The 22,279-nt window shown below is 55.8% G+C and overlaps 1 protein-coding gene across 5 annotated transcripts in view; it reads right to left on the bottom strand.

Moving 5' to 3' along the window:
- TMC8 (transmembrane channel like 8) overlaps window positions 1-22,274 on the bottom strand; it is a 256,022-nt gene extending 233,748 nt beyond the window's left edge. Inside the window, exons 1-16 of one of the 5 annotated variants that reach the window (XR_008375665.1) lie at window positions 21,472-22,269; window positions 21,186-21,337; window positions 20,759-20,908; window positions 20,442-20,524; window positions 19,785-19,921; window positions 19,355-19,502; window positions 18,963-19,133; window positions 18,538-18,677; window positions 17,071-17,194; window positions 16,575-16,672; window positions 16,223-16,406; window positions 15,979-16,109; window positions 15,722-15,880; window positions 14,788-14,866; window positions 12,731-14,144; window positions 12,294-12,579 (exon numbers count right to left, since the gene is read on the bottom strand). Coding sequence is in view for 3 of the 5 variants with exons in the window: in XM_053570555.1 (XP_053426530.1) it covers window positions 13,905-14,144; window positions 14,788-14,866; window positions 15,722-15,880; window positions 15,979-16,109; window positions 16,223-16,406; window positions 16,575-16,672; window positions 17,071-17,194; window positions 18,538-18,677; window positions 18,963-19,133; window positions 19,355-19,502; window positions 19,785-19,921; window positions 20,442-20,524; window positions 20,759-20,908; window positions 21,186-21,337; window positions 21,472-21,632 (2,157 nt within the window). In the remaining 2 variants the exon portion in view is untranslated. Of the gene's footprint in view, window positions 1-12,293; window positions 14,145-14,787; window positions 14,867-15,721; window positions 15,881-15,978; window positions 16,110-16,222; window positions 16,407-16,574; window positions 16,673-17,070; window positions 17,195-18,537; window positions 18,678-18,962; window positions 19,134-19,354; window positions 19,503-19,784; window positions 19,922-20,441; window positions 20,525-20,758; window positions 20,909-21,185; window positions 21,338-21,471 lie in introns of those variants that run through there. The other 4 variants (XR_008375666.1, XM_053570557.1, XM_053570556.1 and 1 more) reach the window with 4 other exon arrangements.
- Between the last annotated feature and the right edge of the window lie 5 nt (window positions 22,275-22,279).

Raw genomic sequence — 22,279 nt, 5'->3', positions numbered from 1 at the left:
TTTTTTTTTTTGTAGAGACAGAGTCTCACCTTACCGCCTTCAGTAGAGTGCCATGATGTACACAGGACTCACAGCAACCTCTAGCTCTTGGGCTTCCGCGATTCTCCTGCCTCAGCCTCCCAAGCAGCTGGGATTACAGGCGCCCGCCACAACGCCCAGCTATTTTTTGGTTGCAGTTCAGCTGGGGCTGGGTTTGAACCTGCCACCCTCGGTATATGGGGCTGGCGCCTTACTCACTGAGCCACAGGCACCACCAAGCTCACACTTTTTTTTTTTGTGGTCAACTTGCGGTCCACACTGACACATGGGTGCTTGGGGACACTTGGTGACTGCTGCCCTCCTGCTCTGGCCAGAGGACTGTGCATGGCCCTGTGGGTAGCATGCTCTGGTGCTCTCTAATCCCTGTCCCCATGGCCCGCCACTCCCACACCCAGGAGCTGCTGGCCCAGGGGCTCCTCAGTGCTGTGCCCAGGGTCACTCACTGGCCCATACCTGCCACTACCTCGCAGCCTGGTGCTGGCTGGACTTGAGTGTGATGGTGAAGGAGGCCAGGTCGTGGTCTTCACCATCTTCTCTGCCACCCCTACCTCCTTGTCTGGGCTGTCCCAGAGGGAGCAGATGAAGGGTGGGGCCCCAGGGATGAGGAGCTCCTTAGGAGGGCCCTGTGGCCTTTGGGGAAAACTCCCAGGATTGTGTAGGCAATGAAGACCTTGGGGCTGATTTCTGCGAGGCAAACTGTCCAAGAAGGAAGAAATAAACCAACATTTATAAAGCACCTTAAGAAAATACTGGTTTGGCAGTTCTTCGAAAAGTTAAAGACACCGGGCTCCGTGGCTTATGCCTGTAATCCTAGCACTCTGGGAGGCCAGGGTGGATGGATTGCCTGAGCTCACGAGTTCGAGACCAGCCTGAGCCAGAGAGAAGCTGGTCATCATCTCTAAAAATGGCCAGGTATTGTGGCGATGCCTGTAGTCCCAGCTACTTGGAAGGCTGAGGCAGGAGGATCACTGGGAGCCCAGGAGTTTGAGGTTGCTGTGAGCTGTGATGACCACACAGCACCTCGGCCTGGGCAATAGAGACTCTGTCTCAAAAAAAGGAATTACCTTGTAATCCACAGGTTCCACTCCTAGACATATAGGAAAGGAGCTGAAAACAGACCGTGCACACACATCCACGCAGCACTGTTCACAACAGCCCAGATGCCATCAATGGGTGGGTGACGGTCACAACACCATCCATCCATGACGTGGAATATTATTCAGCCTTAAAGAGAAATGAAGTTCAGGCACAGGCTGTAATGTGGGTGGACTTTGGCAGTATTATGGGAAGTCGCAGCAGCCAACATCTTTTTAAAATTTTATTTAAATTGCTTATTTTTCTTCAACCCTGCCTTCACAGAATTATGCAAAAACCTTTGATTTGAAGGAAGTAAGGTTATATCTAGAGATGAAATTATTCTCTGGGTTAGCAGGCTTCTACCAACAATCTCACCAATGTGAGCCTCGGGGCCAAGAGGCCTCCTCCTCCTGCAATCTAAAAGGTGTCTCAGCTGAGGCGAAGTGGCTCACACCTGTAATCTTAGCACTCTGGTGAGGCTGAGGTGGGTGGATTGCCTGAACTCACGGGTTCGAGACCAGCCTGAGCAACAGTGAGACCTTGTCTCTAAAAATACCTGGGCATTGTGGCGGGGGCCTGTAGTCCCAGCTACTCAGGAGGCTGAGGCCAGAGAATCACTTGAGCCCAAGAGTTTGAGGTTGCTGTAAGCTATGATGCCCTGGCACTCTATTGAGGGCAACAAAGTGAAACTCTGTCTCAAAAAATAAATAAAATAAAGGATGCCTCAGGGGCTGAATACTTCCCCAGGTGGGGGAATTGGGCATCCAGTCCTGACATGCGTGATTAGACTTTTTTTTCCTGCTCCATTCATGAGGGAAATGATCTTGACTTAAAAAAGTGGGGGAAAAAAATGCCCACATCTCATTTCTATGTCAATGGACATTAATAGAAGCCTTATTTGCCTAAGTTCGCAGACAGGAACCACGTTTGTTTCTTTCTTTCTTTTTTTTTTTTTTTTGAGACAGAGTCTCACTCTATCATCCTCAGCAGAGTGCTGTGGCATCACAGCTCACAGCAACCTCCAACTCCTGGGCCTAGGCCATTCTCTTGCCTCGGCCTCCTGAGTAGCTGGGACCACAGGTGCTGGCCATGATGCCCAGCTACTTTTTTGTTGCAGTTTGGCCGGGACTGGGTTCGAACCCGCCATCCTTGGTATATCCACTGGCTCATCCACTGAGCCACAGGTGCCGCCCACAGGAACCACATTTAAGCGGCATTCACTTTTTACTTTAAGCTGCCTGTTTTTCCCCTTTCGATAATTTAGTTTAGCTTTTGATAATCTAGCTCACCTATCAAATAAAGAGGGGTCTGTTATTTAATTTAAAATTCAACTACTCAGCGGTGCACATAACTCAGTGGGTAGGGCGTTGTGGTGGGCGCCTGTAGTTCCAGCTACTTGAGAGGCTGAGGTGAGAGAATCACTTAAGCCCAAGAGTTTGAGGTTGCTGTGAGTTGTAACACCACGGCACCCTACCGAGGGCAACATCGTGAAACTCTGCCTCAAAAAAAATAATAAAATAAAATAAAATTCAACTACTGTGTCAGAATGTTTGAATGATGGCATAGCACACCCTGAAATTTGATGAAATGATAACCAGCCACCTTGAGGTCAGGAAGCTAAGCCAAGCCAAGGCAGGGCTAAGCGTTGCTGCACGGAGCTTCCTTCCAGTGGGAGGACCTTCGTGCTGCTAAAGAGAGCACAACCATGGCACTTGTGCCCAGGGGGCTCGGGAACCTTTGGAATTGTCCACACCTCTCTCCAGACTTGTCCCTGTGATAACTAGAAGCTTGGAAGTGCGAATCCCAACCCTGAAGATTGGCACTCATCAGACCAGAGGTGAGGTCCGGGGATCTGATGGGAACGGCCTGTCTCTGGAGGGTTGGAGTGTGTTACCCCTGCATGGGACCTCACAGTCAAGTCAAATGGCTGACTGAACTCCAGTCATCCATGCTGGGTCAGAGTGGGGTCTAGCAAGAAGAGGAAAGGAGTCAGAGACGCTCACAGGGACGATGGCACTGGCCACCAAGACAGAGCAATGAGCAGGTTCTTCCTGAGGCTCGGAAGGCGCCAGCCCGGCCTACTTCAAAATTCTGGCTCCCAGCCCCTGGGAGGAAACATTTCTGTCATTTTAAGCCAGCTGGTTTGGAGTCCTTTGTTAGAGCAGACCCAGGAAATCCACACACCACCTCTTACAAGTGGTTCTTGTGAAGTCTTAGAATCTCACTGTAAGAAATACCATTTGATATTAGGAGCAAATGTTGGAAAATCTGTCCAGGTTCCTTTACTCTCTCTCAAGGGAGCACGGTCTAGTTTAAACCTGTCCCTCAGGCTCAGTGCCTGTAGCTCAGCGGCTAAGACACCAGCCACATACACCAGAGCTGGAGGGTTTGAACCCAGTCCAGGCCTGCCAAACAATAATGACAACTGCAAAAATAAAAATAGCTGGGCGTTTTGGTGGGCACCTGTAGTCCAAGCTACTTGGTAGGTGGAGGCAGGAGAATTGCTTAAGTCTAAGAGTTTCAGGTTGCTGTGGACTGTGATGCCACGGCACTCTACCGAGGGTGACATAGTGAGACTGTCTCAAAAAAAAAAGAAAAATTCTGTCCTTCAACCAGATATTCCTCCCTCAGAAGGAGGACATTGTTGTCATGTCCACATCATTCCCGCAAGAACTCCTGGGCCCCCAGGTTACCCTCAAACTTCCTGGCCCAGCCTTTTTGGGGCTCTGCAAGTTCCTGAGTGTGCTGTCTCCAAACCTCCCCATCCTGAAGTGCCCTCTGGAATATGGGCTCACAGGGCAAAGTCCCTGTACTCTCGATCTTTCAGCCAACATCTTCTCATCTATATCTGACAGAAACTAGACCCCCTCCTCCCCAGAAGCTGTGCACCTGCAGCTGTCTCAGGTGGCACTGGGCTGGGACACAGGGTCAACATCCTCTTTTTTTTTTTTTTTGGCCGGGGCTAGGTTTGAACCCGCCACCTCCGGCATATGGGACCAGCACCCTACTCCTTGAGCCACAGGCGCCGCCCTCTCTCTCTCTTTTTTTTTTTTTTTTTGTAGAGACAGAGTCTCACTGTACCGCCCTCGGGTAGAGTGCCGTGGTGTCACACAGCTCACAGCAACCTCTAACTCTTGGGCTTACGCGATTCTCTTGCCTCAGCCTCCCGAGCAGCTGGGACTACAGGCACCCGCCACAACGCCCGGCTATTTTTTTGTTGCAGTTTGGCCGGGGCTGGGTTTGAACGCGCCACCCTCGGCATATGGGGCCAGCGCCCTGCTCACTGAGCCACAGGCGCCGCCCTCAACATCCTCTTGATACTTCTCCCTCCCTAAGACATTGCTCCCCCCCTCCCCAAACTCCAACTCATGTGGTCTGGCATATTCCTCCTTGTGCCCGTGCTGCAGTGATCTGCAAAATTTTATCATTCCCCGAAGATTCCCATCCTTGGTTCCTACCACGATTAGTATTACACTTGCTATCATTCCTGGAGATTTTTTTTTTTGAGACAGAACCTCAAACTGTCACCCTGGGTAGAGTGCTATGGCATCATAGCTCACAGTAACTTCCAACTCCTGAGCTTAAGCTATTCTCTTGCCTCAGCCTCCCAAGTAGCTGGGACTACAGGCAGCTGCCACAACACCCAGCTATTTTTTAGTTGTAGATGTCACTGTTTGGTGGGCCTGGGCTGGATTCAAACCCGCTAGCTCTGGTGTATGTGGCCGGCACCTTAGCCGCTTGAGCTAAAGGCATGAAGCCAATTTCTTTTTTTTTTTTTTTGAGACAGAGTTTCACTTTGTCGCCCTCAGTAGAGTGCTATGGTGTCGTAGCTCACAGCAACCTCACACTCTTGGGCTCAAACGATTCTCTTGCCTCAACCTCCCAAGTAGCTGGGACTACAGGCGCCCACCACAGCGCCCAGCCACTTTTAGAGATGGGGTCTTGCTCTTGCTCAGGCTAGTCTTAAACCTGTGAGTTCCGACAATCCACCTGCCTCGGCCTCCCAGAGTGCTAGGATTACAGGTGTGAGCCACCACGTCCGGCCTGGAGATTTCAAAATACACAGAGATCATCATCTTTCCCAAGGGCCGGCGTTTTAATTTCTTAACTCACAGTATTTTGTGGCCACCTTCCTACTGCCACTGAAGTTATTCAGCCATGTGACATGCTACTGTTGAGTGTACTTCATACAGCCCCATCCTTCCAGATGCCTGGCTAAAGACCTTAGCACCCACGTCCTCCCCACCCCGTCCCTGCCAGCAGGTGCTGTGGGTCTCCAGAGTGCATGCCTTCTCCTCCCACCCTGCACTCCCTCCTCTGGGGCCTGGGAGCAGTCTCCTGGCTCTCTGGGATTCTCCCTTTGAGCCCCATCCCAACAAAGTGGCCAAATAACCCCATGCAGGGCAAATCAGGTGGTGTGCTATGCCGCACAGGCCCTCCCTCCCCAGGCAGCCCCTGGCCCGGCCCCTGACCCTGCTTGCTGGGCCCCGGCCACACGGGGCCTTTGTCTGGGTGCATCTTGCTCTCCCACCCACCTCGAGTCCTTGGGCAGGGCGATGTTGGATGGAGGGATGTGTGGACCCTTCTCAGTGATGCCATATGAAATGTCATCTCCTTCCTTCCGACCCCCCCCCACGTGTTCCTTCTGCCGTCCTTGCTTCTTCCGAAACATTCTGCGCAGCCCCGCTAGAATGTAAGACGCTGTAAGACACGGAGGGCTTGGCTTCCGCTCGTGCTCAGGGGATCTGAGCAGCAGGCAGAGCCTGGGGGTGGGGAGGCGGCGCCCCTGTGCAGGGACTTCCCCAGCTGCTGGTGCTCTTTTTAGCAGCAGTGCTGAGGACAGGCTGGGTTTTAAAGCAAATGAGGAAATGATAGTTCAGCCTGTGCCTCCTTCAAGTGAGATGGGTGTCGCCATTACCCCATACCTGCCCTTAAGTAGGAGAGACGGGGATGCCTTGCAGTATGACCTGGTGACCTGGTGCCTGGGGTAAAGGGACGGATGGGAGAAGACAGGGAGTGACTGACCACCTCTCCTTTAACAGACACAAGGGCTAGAGATGGGGCACCGGATGGAGGGAAAGAGAGGGCAGAAAAGTATAGGCAGAAAGATGGGAAGTAGCCAGGCCAGGGGCTGTCAGGGACCTTCCCCACGGTCCCCTCCTCCCTCACCCTGTACTGCCCTGAGTCCCCAAATGCTCTCAAACTGCCCTCATCCTGGCCTCAGGCCAGGTGTCCCACCAGATTCCCCAGCCCTCTTTGGGGTCACTCCCACCAGTGGAGCAGAGGCTTCCACTGGAGCTTCATTCCAGATCAGGAACCTGGGGTGCAGTAGTTGGGATACACCTGCCCAGGGTACCCTCTCTGCCCCACCAAACAGCCCAACAGGAAGCCAAGAGCTGAGCACCAAGCGCCTTCCTTGCCCTGTGTTCCCTGGAGGCCCCCCAACTTAGCCTGCTCCTCCCACCCCTCCCCCCAACTTAGCCTGCTCCTCCCACCCCTCCCCCAACTTAGCCTGCTCCTCCCACCCCTCCCCCCAACTTAGCCTGCTCCTCCCACCCCTCCCCCAACTTAGCCTGCTCCTCCCACCCCTCCCCCAACTTAGCCTGCTCCTCCCACCCCTCCCCCCAACTTAGCCTGCTCCTCCCACCCCTCCCCCAACTTAGCCTGCTCCTCCCACCCCTCCCCCCAACTTAGCCTGCTCCTCCCACCCCTCCCCCCAACTTAGCCTGCTCCTCCCACCCCTCCCCCCAACTTAGCCTGCTCCTCCCCCCCTCCCCCCCAACTTAGCCTGCTCCTCCCACCCCTCCCCCCAACTTAGCCTGCTCCTCCCACCCCTCCCCCCAACTTAGCCTGCTCCTCCCCCCCTCCCCCCCAACTTAGCCTGCTCCTCCCACCCCTCCCCCAACTTAGCCTGCTCCTCCCACCCCTCCCCCCAACTTAGCCTGCTCCTCCCACCCCTCCCCCCAACTTAGCCTGCTCCTCCCACCCCTCCCCCCAACTTAGCCTGCTCCTCCCCCCCTCCCCCCCAACTTAGCCTGCTCCTCCCACCCCTCCCCCACCATCCAGCTTTCCCAGGCACCCGCTGGGGGTGGGGTTGTGGGGGGGTTGGGGAGATGCTGCTTCTCCCTCTCGTCTGCTCCTTGGCAATAGTTAGACAGGTTAGGGTGGTTGGGGGACCCGGGGTATGGGAGGAGCAGGCTGATTTCCTCTGATGCTGCCCCAGGATCTGACTCGTGTCACCACCCACAGCACTGAGCATCATCAGCCCCTTTTGCAGATGGGTATATAGCGGGCCAGGATGGCGTGGCAGGAAGGGGATGGTCTGAGACTCAAGCCCAGATCTTTCCCCCTCCATCTGTGCTTCTGGAGATGCCCATGCCTTCAGGTCCCACCTCTCCTGTGCTCCCAACACGCCCACCCTGAGCCTGTTCCTCTAGACCTTGGCAGCAGCCCCCCATGATGTCCAACAGTGCACTCACCAGCATGGCCAGGCCTAGCAGACAAAGGTCCTCACGGCTCAGTGAGTGGGAGGCCTCTTCTCAGGCTCCTAAGGGCTCCCTAGGTTTTGGCCTCCCCTGCCCTAGGGCCCCTGGGCTGCTCACTGGTAGCTATGGCAGCCAGGAGATAACCTGGAGGCCCAGCACCCCCGGGCCTCAGCTGCTGGGGCTGGGCCTGGAGAGCCCCAGCAGACCCAGAATAGCAAATGCCCCCCAGACCCTCCAGAGAGGGGAAGGAGTCTACACCTTGGAGCCAAGCCAGAGCTTAAATGAAGCAGTCATGGCTGAGCTGTAGGACCCTGGCCTTACGTGGTAGATGTCTACGTCCTAACCCCTGGGACCAAGCGCATACTGTGTTACATGGCTGCCAATGTATTAGTTTTAGAAATACCTTTTCAGGTTCTTTGCCTATTTTTTTTCTTTTTTTTTTTTTTTTGTGGTTTTTGGCCGGGGCTGGGTTTGAACCCGCCACCTCCGGCATACGGGACTGGCGCTCTACTCCTTGAGCCACAGGCACCGCCCTCTTTGCCTATTTTTAAATCTGGTTATTTGCTTTATTGCTCTTAAGTTCTTTGAGTTTCTTATGTATTTTGGGTATTAATGCCTTAATAGATGTGTGGTTTGCAAATAATTTTCCCACTCCATAGGTTGTCTTTACACTCTGCTGATTATTTACTTTGCTATACAGAAGCTTTTTAGTTTGATATAATTCCATATTGTCTATTTTTGCTTTTGTTACCTGTGCTTTGGGGTTTATATTCAAAAAATTACTGCCCAAATTAACTTCATGGAGATTTTCTGATATGTTTTCTTCTAGTACTTTTAAAATTTCCGTCTCCCATGCTGGTGGATTTTGAGATGGGGGGTTGTCCTGAGTTCTCGAGGGCTGTTCCTCGAGATAACTCAAGGCAGTCAGGGAGAACTGGCCGGCTGGATCCCATTGGAGAAGCGGGGAGGTCTGGCAACTTCTGTCCGTCACACATCAGTTCATAGCTGGCCTCCTACTGGACACCTGCCAGGTGGCCCATACTGATTCAAACCCGCCAGCTCAGGCGTATGTGGCTGGCACCTTAGCTGCTTGAGCCACAGGTGCCGAGCCTATAAAGCAGGGGTCCTCAAACTGTGGCCCGCAGGCCACATGAGGCGGTGTGATTGTATTTGTTCCCGTTTTGTTTTTTTACTTCAAAATAAGGTATGTGCAGTGTGCATAGGAATTTGTTCATATTTTTTTTTTTTTAAACTATAGTTCGGCTCTCCAACGGTCTGAGGGACAATGAATTAGCCCCCTGTTTAAAAAGTTTGAGGACACCTGTAAGTATCTTTAACAAGGTAAATCTTAATACCTGGAGTAAGGATTATGTTAAGGAGGGAAAGCTGTAATAAGGAAAGTACGTAGGGCGGCGCCTGTGGCTCAGTGAGTAGGGTGCCGGCCCCATATACCGAGGGCAGCGGGTTCAAACCCAGCCCCGGCCAAACTGCAACCAAAAAATAGCCGGGTGTTGTGGCGGGCGCCTGTAGTCCCATCTACTCGGGAGGCTGAGGCAGGAGAATCGCCTAAGCCCAGGAGTTGGAAGTTGCTGTGAGCTGTGTGAGGCCACGGCACTCTACCGAGGGCAATAAAGTGAAACTCTGTCTCTACAAAAAAAAAAAGGAAAGTACGTAGAGGCTATGTGACTTCCAGCAGGTGAAAAGAATGTTGCTAGGCTTGGCGTCCATAGCACAGTGGTTACGGCACTGGCCACATGCACTGGGGTTGGAGGGGTTGAACTTGGCCTGGGCCAGCTAAACAACAATGACAACTGAAACAAAAAAATAGCCAGGTGTTGTGGTGGGCGCCTGTAGTCCCAGCTACTTGGGAGGCTGAGGCAAGAGAATTGCTTAAGCCCAAGAGTTTGAGGTTGCTATGAGCTGTGATGCCATGGCACTCTACCAAGGGCGATGTAGTGAGACTCTGTCTCACCAAAAAAAAAAAAAAAAAGTCGTTAAAAGAGAAGTGGCTGGGGGTCGCTCCCTGAGGGACTCTGTCACCTCACAGCCCATTCCCCCCATCCATGGCCTCGTCAGCGGCTTACAGCAGAACCAGCTGGACCTGGAGGGAAGCATGGGAAAGCAGGGTGTCCCAGAGCTCTCCAGCCAGTCCAAGCACAGAGGAGGGCTGAGGAGTAGGCGTCTGAGGGCAGGACCTGCCCAGCCCCACCCCTGCAGCCTGGCTCTTCACTCAGGCCAGTCCAGGGGCTGCTGCACCAGCCCTTCCCTCTCTGGTCAGGCTCCCTCCCTCTTGTGCAGGAAATGCCCATTTGAGCTGCCTTCTTCAGGGGCAGTGCCTCTGCCACCAGGTCACCATGTGCCTCTGATGGGCTCTATTTGCTTCCTACAGAGCTTATGTGGTCAATTACACTCCCTACCCCAGGCATAGCTGGTTAGTCCGGGAATAGATGCCTTACCACCAAAGGCCAGTTACAGCTTGTCCCCTCGACCCCGAGGGCCCCCTCTTAGCCATGCTCAGGGGGATCTGCTGGGGCCTGTGAGGTTGAGGTCCAGGTGAGCCAAGTAGCTAGTCTGAGGGGCAGCTGTGCTGTCCAGGGGGAAGCTGGAAGGACGATGGGCAGAGCCAACTCATGTGTCCTCAGGGTCACCTGGAGATGAGCTCTGGGGGGCCCTCAGTGGCTCCCTGTCTCTCAGCCATCCTAAGTCAGCTTTTGTCACTTGCCACCATGGACCTGTACCCTCTGTGCCCACTGACCTGTCTGCTTTTGTAATAGTTTTTCCCCCTTTGGGGAGCCAAAACATTTTCTCTAAGTTTCCCAGCAAAATCTCCTTCCAAAAAGTTGTTCTCACTTCTGTCACAGGGTTTAGGAGAAGGAATGGAAGGCTGCAGGAAGGCATGGCAGGTCCCAGGCACTGGCGGCCACTGAGGTCCCAGGCTGCTCGCTGGCTGCTGCCCGGAAGTCAGGAAACTCAATCGGGCTTCTTTCTCCACGTGGTGCTCACGGGGACACCGATCAGATGAGGCAGCTTATGAGACTCTTCCTCTTGTCAGCATTTGGGAAGCCACCAGCGTTAGAGGAGAGAGCACGGCAGACTCAAGGGACATCTTCCCCAGGCCCCTGTCTAGGGATTAGCTATGTACCCATCTGATGAGGGGCTGGTCCTCTGAGCTTCCCTGCCCCACTGTCCACACTGCAGAGCAGGACTAATCAGCTTGCACCAGTGGTGCCTTAGAGGTCACCCTGAGTGGAGTTTGGGGAGCCCCCAAGCTTTCCAGTCACCTGCTGCAGACTGAAGTGCTGTAATTTTTTTCCCACAAAGGGCCAAGCTCCTCCATAACGAGTGGCATCACTCTTGTCACCCTCATGTCACATTCCCAGAGGGGTTTGCCTTGGTCAGTGTAGCTGAGGGGTGGGAGGGGGCACAGGGAGCAGAGGGCTGGCCTCTCAGGGTAGGAGGGTCCAGGAATCCCTGTGGTTGGGGGTCATGACTCCTGCCCTTCTCAAATGGCTGCAGAGGGTGCTTCCCCCAAGTGAGGGCTTGACTTCATTTCTTGTAATAACCTTCTCGGGTCTTTCCCTGCCTGGGTGTGACTTCTGGGTTGCTGGAAAGCTGGCTTCCTATTTCGTGGACCTAGGCTCCCTGTGACCTACAGAAGATCATGCCAGCCCTATGGCATGCTCGCAGCAGGATGGTGCCTTTCACTCTGGCTGCCCCCTGGGCCTCGGTCTAGAGCAGTGGTTCTCAACCTTCCTAATGCCGCAACCCTTTAATACAGTTCTTGTGGGTTGCAACCCACAGGTTGAGAACTGCTGGTCTAGAGGCCTTAGATTCCAGTTTCTAACCTGCCCAGCATGGCCCCTTCTCCATGCATTGGCTCAGGCCTTCCTTCTGCCCTCAGCTCCTGTCTGAATCCTCCCCTTCTCTCAGGCCCCACTTGTCACCTCCTTCAGAAACCCTCCTGCTGGAAGTGGCCCATCCCTGGATCCCTTGGGTCGTCACCTTGGGCAGGCCCCATCGTAGGGGACTTGGCCCACTGCCCCTCTCTCCTATGTGGCTCTGTCAGGCACGGCCACCTAGTAGCTTCACTGCACCTCTAGGCAGTCATCAGTTCCCTAAATAATTGCCCATTTAATCTTCATGACCACTCAGAGGAGCATAGTGCCCTCCCTATGTCTTGGATGAGCAAACTGAGGCCCAGAGTTGGTGACCTCCTCAAAGTCCTCAAGCTTGTCTCTCCCTCACAGCTCTTACTGCCCACGCAGCAATGCACAATGTGACCGGCTCTCAGGAAGTATCTGTTGAAGGGGCATGAAGGGCACAAGAAAAATGCCTTGATGCCCCAGTGCAGAGGGTCCCTCCCTCAAGCAGCCATCGGTATCACTGATTCAGAAGGCCAAGGTGGGGCCTGAGGGTCTGCACTTCTGACCTTTTCCCAGGTGACATTGATGCTGCTGGTCCCAAGGCCACACTTGGGCCCTATGTTGCTAATTAACAACATGTGTCACTTTCACCTGGACCAGGCTTGTGACCCTGCCCAGATGGAACACACAGCTCCCTCTGGTTCCCTTGTAGCCTCCTCACAGGCCCTTTGAACTGGGACCTACAATGAGCAGCACTTAATCCACATCTGATGATGGACTGATAGGTCCTGTGATGCTGGCTGAGTGACACAAAGAGTGACAGGAGAGGATGGAATGACCATGTCTTTAATGACCACAGGAAGAAGCCTCCAGCCCCAAGGGTGACAGGCCAGAGCTGCCAGATGTAGAGTCCAGGCCAGGGATCCTGCCAGGAGCTGGTCCTTTGGTGGAGCGAGTCTTGAGACGTGTGGTCTCCTCTCCTGGCAGTTCTCAACCCCAGTTGCCTGTGGCATTCCCTGGGAGCTTGAAGAAGTCTGGGTGCCCTGTCTTCTGGCTGTACCCAGAGTTGCTGGCATCGGACCAACTTCAGACAGCTTCTCAGGTGTTCCCCAAGGCTTGGAAAAGGAGGACTGAATAGTCTCAGTAATCTCAGACATAGCCGTGGGTGCCATCCCAGCCTTGCTTTTGTGTCCCTGATGGCTGCACCACCTCCCTGGGCCACCTCCTGCAGCCTCCACCTCTCTTACCATGCAGGCCGGTACATACCACTGAGGCCTTGGCAGGGAACCTTCAGCTCACAGGTCCTCAAGGTTGGCTCAACCAGGGGACACAATTCAGGTTGGGAGAATAGGGTCCTGTACAAGGGGTGGCCATGGGCTCTATTTTGGTTTCTTGAGACAGGTTTGTTGATTTGGCTGCTGGGTTCAAATACTGAAGAGTGAAGAATCCCAGGGAAAGGTTGACCCACACCCTCTTCACTCACCCTGACAGCTGAGGGCTGCAAAGGTCAAGGCCACAGCATCAGCATGGGGCGGGGTTGGGGCAAGGAGTGGCTCTCTGGACAGTGCCTCTACCAGTGAACAATTTCTGAGGTTGTCCAGCATGTATGTGTTTATAAATTGCTTTCACAGGTTACTATACTAATTTACTATGTACATTATAAAACATTCAACAGAAAGCAGACAATATAAAGAGATGAGATAAAAAACAGATAGAAATTCCCACATGGCTTGGCGCTGGCCATATACACTGAGGGTGGCAGGTTTGAACTTGGCCCAGGCCAACTAAACAACTACGACCAAAAAATAGCTGGGGGCGGCGCCTGTGGCTCAGTGGGTAGGGTGCCGGCCCCATGTACTGGGTGTGGCGGGTTCAAACCCGGCCCCAGCCAAACTGCAACCAAAAAAAAAAATAGCCGGGCGTTGTGGCGGGCGCCTGTAGTCCCAGCTACACGGGAGGCTGAGGCAAGAGAATCGCTTAGACCCAGGAGTTGGAGGTTGCTGTGAGCTGTGTGAGGCCACGGCACTCTACCCAGGGCGATAAAGTGAAACTCTGTCTCTACCAAAAAAAAAAAAAAAAAAAAATAGCTGGGCGTTGTGGTGGGCACCTGTAGTCCCAGCTACTTGGAGGCTGAGGCAAGAGAATCACTTAAGCCCAAGAGTTTGAGGTTGCCGTGAGCTTTGACGGCACAGCACTGTACAAAGGGTGACATAGTGAGACTCTGTCTCAAAACAAAAAACAAACAAACAACAAAACAACAAAAAAACCCCATATGTTCTTTCTGCTGTCCCAGCAGATGTTTGCCCCTCTTTGCTGACTCCTGCTAGAGGGTGGTTGAGAGAGAGGGTGGTCACCAGGGACCAGGAGTGTGGGGCAAAGTGGAGTGAGGGGCTGCAGGTCTGGCCCCAGGGGAGGCTATGGGTGGAGGCAGGGGTCAGAGCTACAGCTCCGTGCTGGGGAAGCGGAATCTGTGTGCGGGGCCTGGGGAGCGCAGCTCCGTGGGATCCTCGAGGGAGGGTCCTGGTCGTGGGGCCCTGGGACCAGGAGAGCCTGGACAGGGGAATCCGGGGCAGACGGACCGCGGGTGCGAGGCTCGAGAATGAGGGGATGCGGGGCCCAGGTCCGGCTCTGGCAACAGCCGCGACAAGTCATCCACCAGGTGCCACTTCTCCTGGACCTGCTGTGAGGGGAGCTAGCTGTGGGTTGAGGGCAGAACCTCTTCCCACTAGCCAGCCATCAAGACCACAGCTGTCTATAGCCCTACAGTCCACTGCGGGGCCCAGATAAACGCCCCAGAGCCCGCGCCCAGCCTCAGACCACGCCCCAGCCAGAAGCCACACCCACTAGGACCCGCCCTCAATGCAACCAGAGCCACGCCCCATTTGTCTCTCCACTCAGAGACCACATCTACAAGAGCCCCGCCCCCAGCAAACCAAGGCCACGCCCATCGGGTCTCGCCTCAGGCCTGAGCGCCGCGGCATTAGACCCCTGCCCCACCAGAGACACCATCCAAGGCCCTGCTCCCTTTCAGGGTCCCGCATCCTCTGAGGCCACGCTCGGTCACCTCGCCCCCAATCCAGCCCGAGGCCATGCCCTCATCCTGGTCGCCGTCTGGCCTTCAGCCCTTGTTTTAAGCTCCTGTCCCCAAGCCTAACGCCACATTCCTATCAAGTCTGGTTTCGGGTCTGAGGACCCGCGTTCCGTCTCTCCTCTTGCCATCTTTACCGTCAACCTCAGGCCATGCCCACCATTAGCAAAATCCCGACCTGCTTCGACCTGAGATTCGGTGTTGGTGTCCTCTCCCCAGCCCCGCGGACACTCACCCACAGCAGCTGCTTCCGGAGCCCATGGATGGCTCTCGCATTGGCCTGGGACTGGGAGACGCACACCGTCAGGACGACGCTTGGGGCAGCGAGGGATCAAGGTCAGGCTCTCCCAGGGAGTACAGGTGCCTCCTCCCGACTTACTCTCTCCCCACTCAGTTTCTTTTCTTTTTTTTTTTTTTCGGCTGGGGCTGGGTTTGAACCGGCCACCTCCAGCATATGGGGCCCGCGCTCTACTCCTTTTAGCCAGAGGCACCGCCCCACCCCACTCAGTTTCTTAAAAACTCGCTGCTGCTGGCTGGGCGCTGGTAGCTCAGTGAGTAGGGCGCCAGCCAGATACACTGAGGCAGGTTCTAGCCTGGCCCGGGGCTGCTAAACAACAATGACAACTACAACCGTTTTGACCAGCGTCTGTAGTTCCAGCTACTTGTGAGGCTGAGGCAAGAGAATCGCTTAAGTCCAAGAGTTTGAGGTTGCTGTGAGCTGTGATGTTACAGCACTCTACCCAGGGCAACATAGTGAGACTATGTTTAAAAAAAAGAAAGAAAAGAAAAGAAAAGGAAGGAAGGAAGGAAAAGGGAAGGAAGGGAGGGAGGGAGGAAGGAAGGACCTCTTGCTGCTGGGTTTTCTCTCTGCACTCCGCTTTATCTGAAGATAGGTAGGACCCTTCTCCCCTCTCCTTGAGCCCTGTAAAGCAGCCGCGCCTCTGCAACTGGCAATGTGCAATCCCTGGCACATCCCAGAAGGCGGGACCAGAAAGTGCCTGTTTGTAGGTGAGGCACCTGTGTCCCCCAGGTCCTGGGTACCTGCTCCCCTGGGTTCTCCTCGTCTGGCTCCTGAATCCCATGAAAATGGCTGGGGGTGCCAGGCCTACACCACCCCCATGGGAGAAAAGACCTCCCTCCCATGTGCTCCCTGCTGCCCCATGAGGCACCTGAGAATGAGGAGGAGAGGGAAGCTGAAGGCATGGGAGCTGAGGTAGTGGAGGACATGCTGGCCAGGGAGTGGGAGCCGGAGGGCCACCAGCTCTGGGACCACCTGCCAGGGGGCAGAGTAGTTGGTGAAGAGGCCACAGTCCCAGGAGGAGTGAACGCTGGAGAGACATGGGTGAGGGGGGCTGGTGTCAGAACCCCGGGCAAGGGGCTGCCCTCCACCAGCCTCAGGGTGGTGCCTCCCTAGCCCCTCCCTCACCTGCTGACCACATAGCCCAGGGGCACCGCAGCCAGGAGCAGGCCTAAGAGCAGCACCAGCTGGAAGAAGAAGGTGGAGCTGGAGGCCCGGAAGAGCCGCGGAGACGCCCTGGAGTTCCTCAGGAGGGCGTACTGGGGGCAGGGAGCAGCAAGCCAGAGTCAGCAGGTGGGCAGAGGCAGCCCAGCCCAGCCCAGGGTGCCCACCCAGAGGCATATCCCATGCCTCTCCCAGAGTGAGCCTGCACCTTCTTGATGTAGAAGGTGAGGAAGATGAAGATGCTGTTCAGCAACGGTAGCAGGGGGCAGTAGAAGAGGCCCATCCAGGTGACAGTCTGACCCGCCACAATGTCCAGCACGTTCTTGGGCACCAGGAACTCCTCCCGGCCCAGCCAGGCCCAGAACGGGCCTGAGAACCGCTCTACCAGCAGCCTGCAGTAGGGGGAAGCCCGGGTACCCACTGTGCAGGAGGGACATGTGTGCTGCTCTGGTCATGGACAAGGACGCTCTGCTCATATGGACCTCCATGTGTGGACCTGGCTCACCCCTGGCTGTGACCATTGGCCATCCCCAACATGCCCATGTCCCCACATGGCTCACCTCCTAGGCAGGCTGACCAGGAAAGTGAAGGCCACTGTGAGGAGGAAGTTGAAGGTGCTCAGCTTATACAGTTCCTGTCCCACAGAGTCCTCCCAGCACTGGGTGCAGAGAGAGGGGACGGTCAGCCTCCAACCCCCAGCCCCCAGCTTCCCCATCCCTCATCCGCCCTCATAAGGGGGGGTCTCTGTGGCACAGGAGCCTTGCCTGGAAGCTGATGTGGTTGCTAAGTTAAAACCCAGGCCTGGGGGGCAAGGCGAGGCCAGGGAACCCCACAGCTAGGGCTGTCACACTGCACAAGGCAGTCTGGGGCAGTGGTGCCCCCTGGAGGTGTGCCATTGTATGGGCAGCTCTACTTGCGCCTTCTCTCAATGGAGAGACCCCGAGGGAAGGAAGATGGGGAGACTAAAGGGGCAGAGACGGGGACAGGGCTCTGCATGGTTTGAAGTGGGGCTGCTCAGAGGATGGGAGGGACAGGCTCTGCCAGAATGCCAGCCACCTGGTAGTCACAGGCGTTGTAGCCGTAGGACTCGCAGCTGGTCTTGTTTCTGCCCAGGCACAGCATGGTCTGACCCAGTGAGAAGGAAAACATCCCCAGGCTGGCCAGTTTCAGCACCACACACCTGGGGGTGGGGCAGTGTTAGGGACAGGGCGCAGGGACCAAGGCACCTGACTCCATCTGCCCTGCAGGATGGCTAATGTCTGAGTGGGGTCATGTCCTGTCCCTAGATAGCCCCTCGCAACCCAGAGCCCAGCTTCCTTCCAACCTGCTCTGTCCACGGCAATGTTTCTCAAACTGTTTTCAGGATCTGTGTCTCCAGATGATTCATGGGAAAAGGGTTCTGTTTTTAAATCAGTTTGGGAAACACTGCACAGTCCAGCCATCTTTTCCCTACACCCAGCATAAAGATTCATATAGGACAAGCTCTGCAGAGGAGAAACCTGGGGACCTTTCAGGATCCTTACTGTAGAGGAGACTTTCCTTCCTTCTACCGCCTGTTCACATCCTAGCCCACTGCCACTGCCTCATACATCGTGAACATGTGCCCTGTATGCCTGTGCACAGAGCCAGACCTAATAACACACACGATGGCCTACACGGGCACCACCGCATGCTGTTAGCTGCAAGGGTGGACCCTCCCGGTGCAGGTTGTGATTGCTAGCCACATGAGTGGCTGGGAGGCAAGGGTGGGTGGGGGCTTTTTTTTTTCTTTACCTTTCATCCTTTTGAGCATTTTGAATTTTTCACCATGTGCATGTGTTTAATCTATTCAAAAGTAAAGTTGCAAAGCAAACCAAACCAAACACAGTAGGCATTGGAGGAAGCAGTGGGGAAAGCGGGCAGGGCCTAGGGAGGGGTGAGGCTGGCAGGAGGAGAGAGGGACTGCTGGAAGTCAGGGGGGCTGTATGTGCTCTTGGGGGTGGATTAAAGAGGGGCTGGGGGTCCAGACAGGACCAAGGTGGTGAGATGGAAAATGGCAGAGCTTGGGGTGGGAGAAGGCTTGTGTTTGAACCTGCACCCAGCAGGCATGGTGAACTTGATCTTGACTGGGCACTTCACCTGTGTGAACCTGTTTCCTTATCCATCAAATGGGGATAAGGATGGACTGGACTTTATAGACTTTACTGGACTTCTCATGAGGGTATCAAGCTCTCAGGGGATGCGGCAGGTTTGCACATCCCAAGCTGGTTTTCCTGTATTCCAAGCAGTTCCCAACACCCCAAGAAAACAGTCATTTGTCAGAGCTTGGTTTAGACTAGTGGCTGTCTTCAGAGGTAGAAGACTGAAAACTTTAGGCCCATGCCCTTCAGGTCATGTGTTGTGGACGTGCCCATCTGCCTTTGCTTTGGTGCAACAGTGAACAGGAGGAGCCTCCCAGCTGGGGACCAATGGGGAAACCCAGGCCACAACCAAGACAAAGCAGTGGGGCTAGATTCCTCCCCCACCGCCAAGGATGGCACTTACCAGATAAGGGTGAGGTTGACCTCGGTGTTGGGAGGATAATCCTCCAGCTGGACCAAAAACACAAACAACAGGGGACCCATAAAGTTGACCAGGGCGATGACACCAGGAGGCAGGTACTGGAGCAGCACAAACAGGGACTCCTGCGGGAAGAAGCAGGTCAGGGAGCCCATGGTTGGAGGCCTCTGCAGGTCTCCCTTGCCCTGTGGCACCTGGAGGTGCAACTCTGGTGCAGGCCCAGGATCTGGAAGTCCATAAATTATTCCTTGCAGCAGTCAGTGGATGTCCGGTGACAGCCAGTCTGACTCATGATTGCTTTAGCCTCTCTGAGCCTGTAAAGCCTTTAGCCTTTCCTCATCTATAAAGTGGGATCATCCTGACTCTCCCACAATTCTGGCTGGGACTAAATACACATAATTTCCTGGCACCTCCTTGTTGTCCTGTGAGTACTTGGTGGCCCAGAAGATGGCACTGATGGCCCCAACCACCAGGAGCCCGATGAGGACATTGACCCGCAGGTAGCGGAGCAGGCGGCAGGCCCTCTGCGCAGGGGACTGCTGCTGTACCATCTGGAAGCACCGGTCCTCCTCCAGCTCCCCCTGCAGGGCGGGTGGGTATCGGAGGGGAAGGGTGCTGTGAAGCCTGCTCACACTCACTCACTGTCACACTCGCACACTTGTGCACACACTCGTGTATTCTCACACCCACTTGGTCACGTGCACTCTCATGCCATCACGCTCAGCCACTCAGCCATGCTTGTACACACACACTCTCATGCTCACAGTCACATGCTCTCCTGCCGTCACGTGCTCACACACACCTTGAACTCGTTGCTTATCTCATGCTTCTTGATCTTGGCTGATTCATGCACATGGATGCAGAAGTCCCAGGAGGAGAAGACTTTGGCGCTGAGAGGCACCCTGTAGTCTTGACCCAGGAGTGACTTCTGCGGCAGCCCCTTCACCATCCTGGGGGAGACCAGGGGCTGCTGGGGGAGGGCCACTTTGCTCTTGGTCTGGGGTGGGAAGGCCCCCAGCAGCCTGGGGTGCAGGCCTTGGGGATACAGAACAGTGGCCCTGCCCCTGAGGTCAGCATCTGGGAACTGCAGCTGGAGCTTGGGCCCAGGAACCACCCATGAGCCTGCTGAGTAGGGCCGGGGCCTTCCTGCCACCTGGGGGGCACACCCTGCCAGGAAGGTGTGATCAAAAAAGGTGCCCTGGAAAAGAGCAATGCACAGGCTGTGCCCTCACCGCTGCAGGGTTCCGCAGAAGCAGAGGAGCAGGCAGACCAGTGGGCTGAGGAGGTAGGCCAGGCGGATGCTGTATACTGAGCTGCTCTCCAGCCCTGCCCGGTAGGCGCCATAGAAGAGGTAGGTGTTGTTGAAGGCCTGGGGACGACGACAAAGACAACTGAGCCTGTGTCTAGCCTCAGGCTCTGTCCTAAGAATTTCCCAGGAATGGGGAGCATGCTTGTCCCAGAGGCCTGGACACTTGTCCCCCTCGTTCCTTGCACTCCCACCCAGTCAGGCTCTGAAGCATTTGTGTAATGGCCTCTTCCTTTCTTTCTTTTTCTTTTCTTTTTTTTGAGACAGAGGCTCAAGCTGTCACCCTGGGTAGAGTGCTGTGGCATCATAGCTCACAGCAACCTCAAACTCTTGGGCTCAAGTGATTCTCTTGCCTCAGCCTCCCACGTAGCTGGGACCATAGGCACCTGCCACAATGCCCAGCTATTACCTCTTCCTTTCTTTAACCTCATTACTGGCCATGTCAGGCTGTCTTTGTAAAATCAGCCTCCTAGAAGCCAAATGCCCTTGTAGGGCTGGAGTCTTTTTAGATTGCAGTCCCCTGCAGCAAGTTCCCTGGGTCTCCCAGGGTCCCTGGATCAAAGCCAGGAGAGACCTCACTCACCGTGCCAGTTAAAACATTCCAAAGTTGATTGTGGAACTTTGGGACACGCATCTGGGGCTGGTGGCTGTCGAGGCACTGGAGGGCTATTGAGGAGGGGGAGGGTCCCCAAAACATACGTGAGGCTCTGCCCTTACCATCAGCAGCCCCCAACCCTGGGGAGGCCTGAGCCACATGGAAGACAGGGTCCTGGGGTTGGCCACAGCAGAGCATGCCCAGGGTGGGGCACTGAGAGTCCAGGCTGTCCTAGTAAGCTGAGCCCTGGACAAGCCCATGGTGCAGGGGGGCTCTGGGGAGCCATTTCATCCTTGGGCACTCACTCAAGTTGCGGGTGGGGCCTGGGTCAGGGGGGTGGAGCCAGGCCAGGGGCAGCAGGACGAAGCTGGCCGTGACCAGCACTGTCAGCAGGTTGAGTAGCAGCAGGAAGCGCAGAAAGGTGAAGTAGGACCGGATTCCAGTGCCAAAGAGACCTGTGGGGAGCGGATCGGGTGGGTCAGGGGGCAGAGACTCCAGGGTTGACCAGCCTTGCCCCGACCTACACAAGCCCAGCAGTACCTCTGACAGCCACCAGGGTGTGCTGTCATCTGCTAAGTTGGCGCCCGTGTCGGGACCAAGTGGGTGTGTGAGGATGACCGGTGGGGATGGACAGGGCAGTGGTTGGTGGGTGATGCCCTACTCCTGTTTCCAAACTGGACATTGACACTCCAGGGATTGGAGGGGGAAGAAGGGTCGGCGCTCGGTTCCTACCCCCAATCTCGTAAAGAGCCGCCTCCCATAGCCCAAAGCCCCGGGCCAGTCGCCGCGCTGCCTCCCGCAGCCGCCGTCGTCCTGCTATCTGCCGCCTGCGCCGCCACCGCTGCCAGAATGAGGTCTTCACCCCCTCGGGCTCTCGCAGCTGCCTGCCGCAGGGGAAGTGATGGGGCCGCCCCGGAGTCACCCACTCAGTGGCCGGGCTGATGGCCCACGGACCCGGGGGTCTTCCCAGCGGTGCACCCTCCCCGCGCCGCGTCTTGCCGTGCGGGGGCGCACCCACCGGAGGAGGCGCTTGTCCGCCATGGGGTAGGGCAGTGCGCGCACGGGCGCCCGGGAGGCGCACAGCCGCTCCATCTCCGACTCCCACAGCTCATCGGTGGCCATCTCCTGTTCTGGTCCCTCGGGGGCCTGCCCCGACTGCACCGACCACTGCCGCAGCATCTCCGGGGCTGCGACGCCAACTCCCAGGAGGGATGTGCTCGCCAAGTGGGTGAGCCTCAAAGTCGTGGCCTTGGCTCACTCCGGAACCAAGACAAAGAATCCTGCTCGGTCCGTTCCAACTCTCAAAGCGACACACGGCCAGGGGCCTTGGTCATCCCGTCTGTCAAATGGGGGCGAAAGTACCAAAGGGCTGGGAAGGATAGGCCCGTAACCGTAAAGCCGAGGCCTGCTCCATCCCAGCCCTACCCGCCACCTGGGCCACCCTTCGGAGAGAATTCTCGCTCTTCTCCACTCGCCAATTCGTTCTTTGGAAGAAGCTCCTGTCACAAACCCCGACAGCTCCCAGGATCGGCCTCCTGCAGGAACCCGCTGGACTCTCTTCTGTCTAACTTGGTGCAGTGCAGCCCCGGGAGGAGGCTCTAATAATTCCTCTCACACGGCCCCAGGACCTCAATTCTCACTTTCACACTCTCGCCCTCCGCTTTCTCCCCCTGCTCTGCGTCCAGCTCACGTGGGGACCAAGGAACCGAGTCCCCGGTGGAGCCCCCTCCTCCGACGGCTTCCACCGCGCCAGGCGGGACCGTGAGGGCGCCGAGGGGACGGGTCACATGACAGGAACCCCGGCTCCGCTGCCCTCCGCTACCTCT

The sequence above is a fragment of the Nycticebus coucang genome, chromosome 18 (assembly GCF_027406575.1).
Source record: "Nycticebus coucang isolate mNycCou1 chromosome 18, mNycCou1.pri, whole genome shotgun sequence".
NCBI classification, from domain to species: Eukaryota; Metazoa; Chordata; class Mammalia; order Primates; family Lorisidae; genus Nycticebus; species Nycticebus coucang.
Note: the sequence above shows the minus strand (reverse complement) of the source record. Positions and strands in the feature narration are given on the sequence as shown.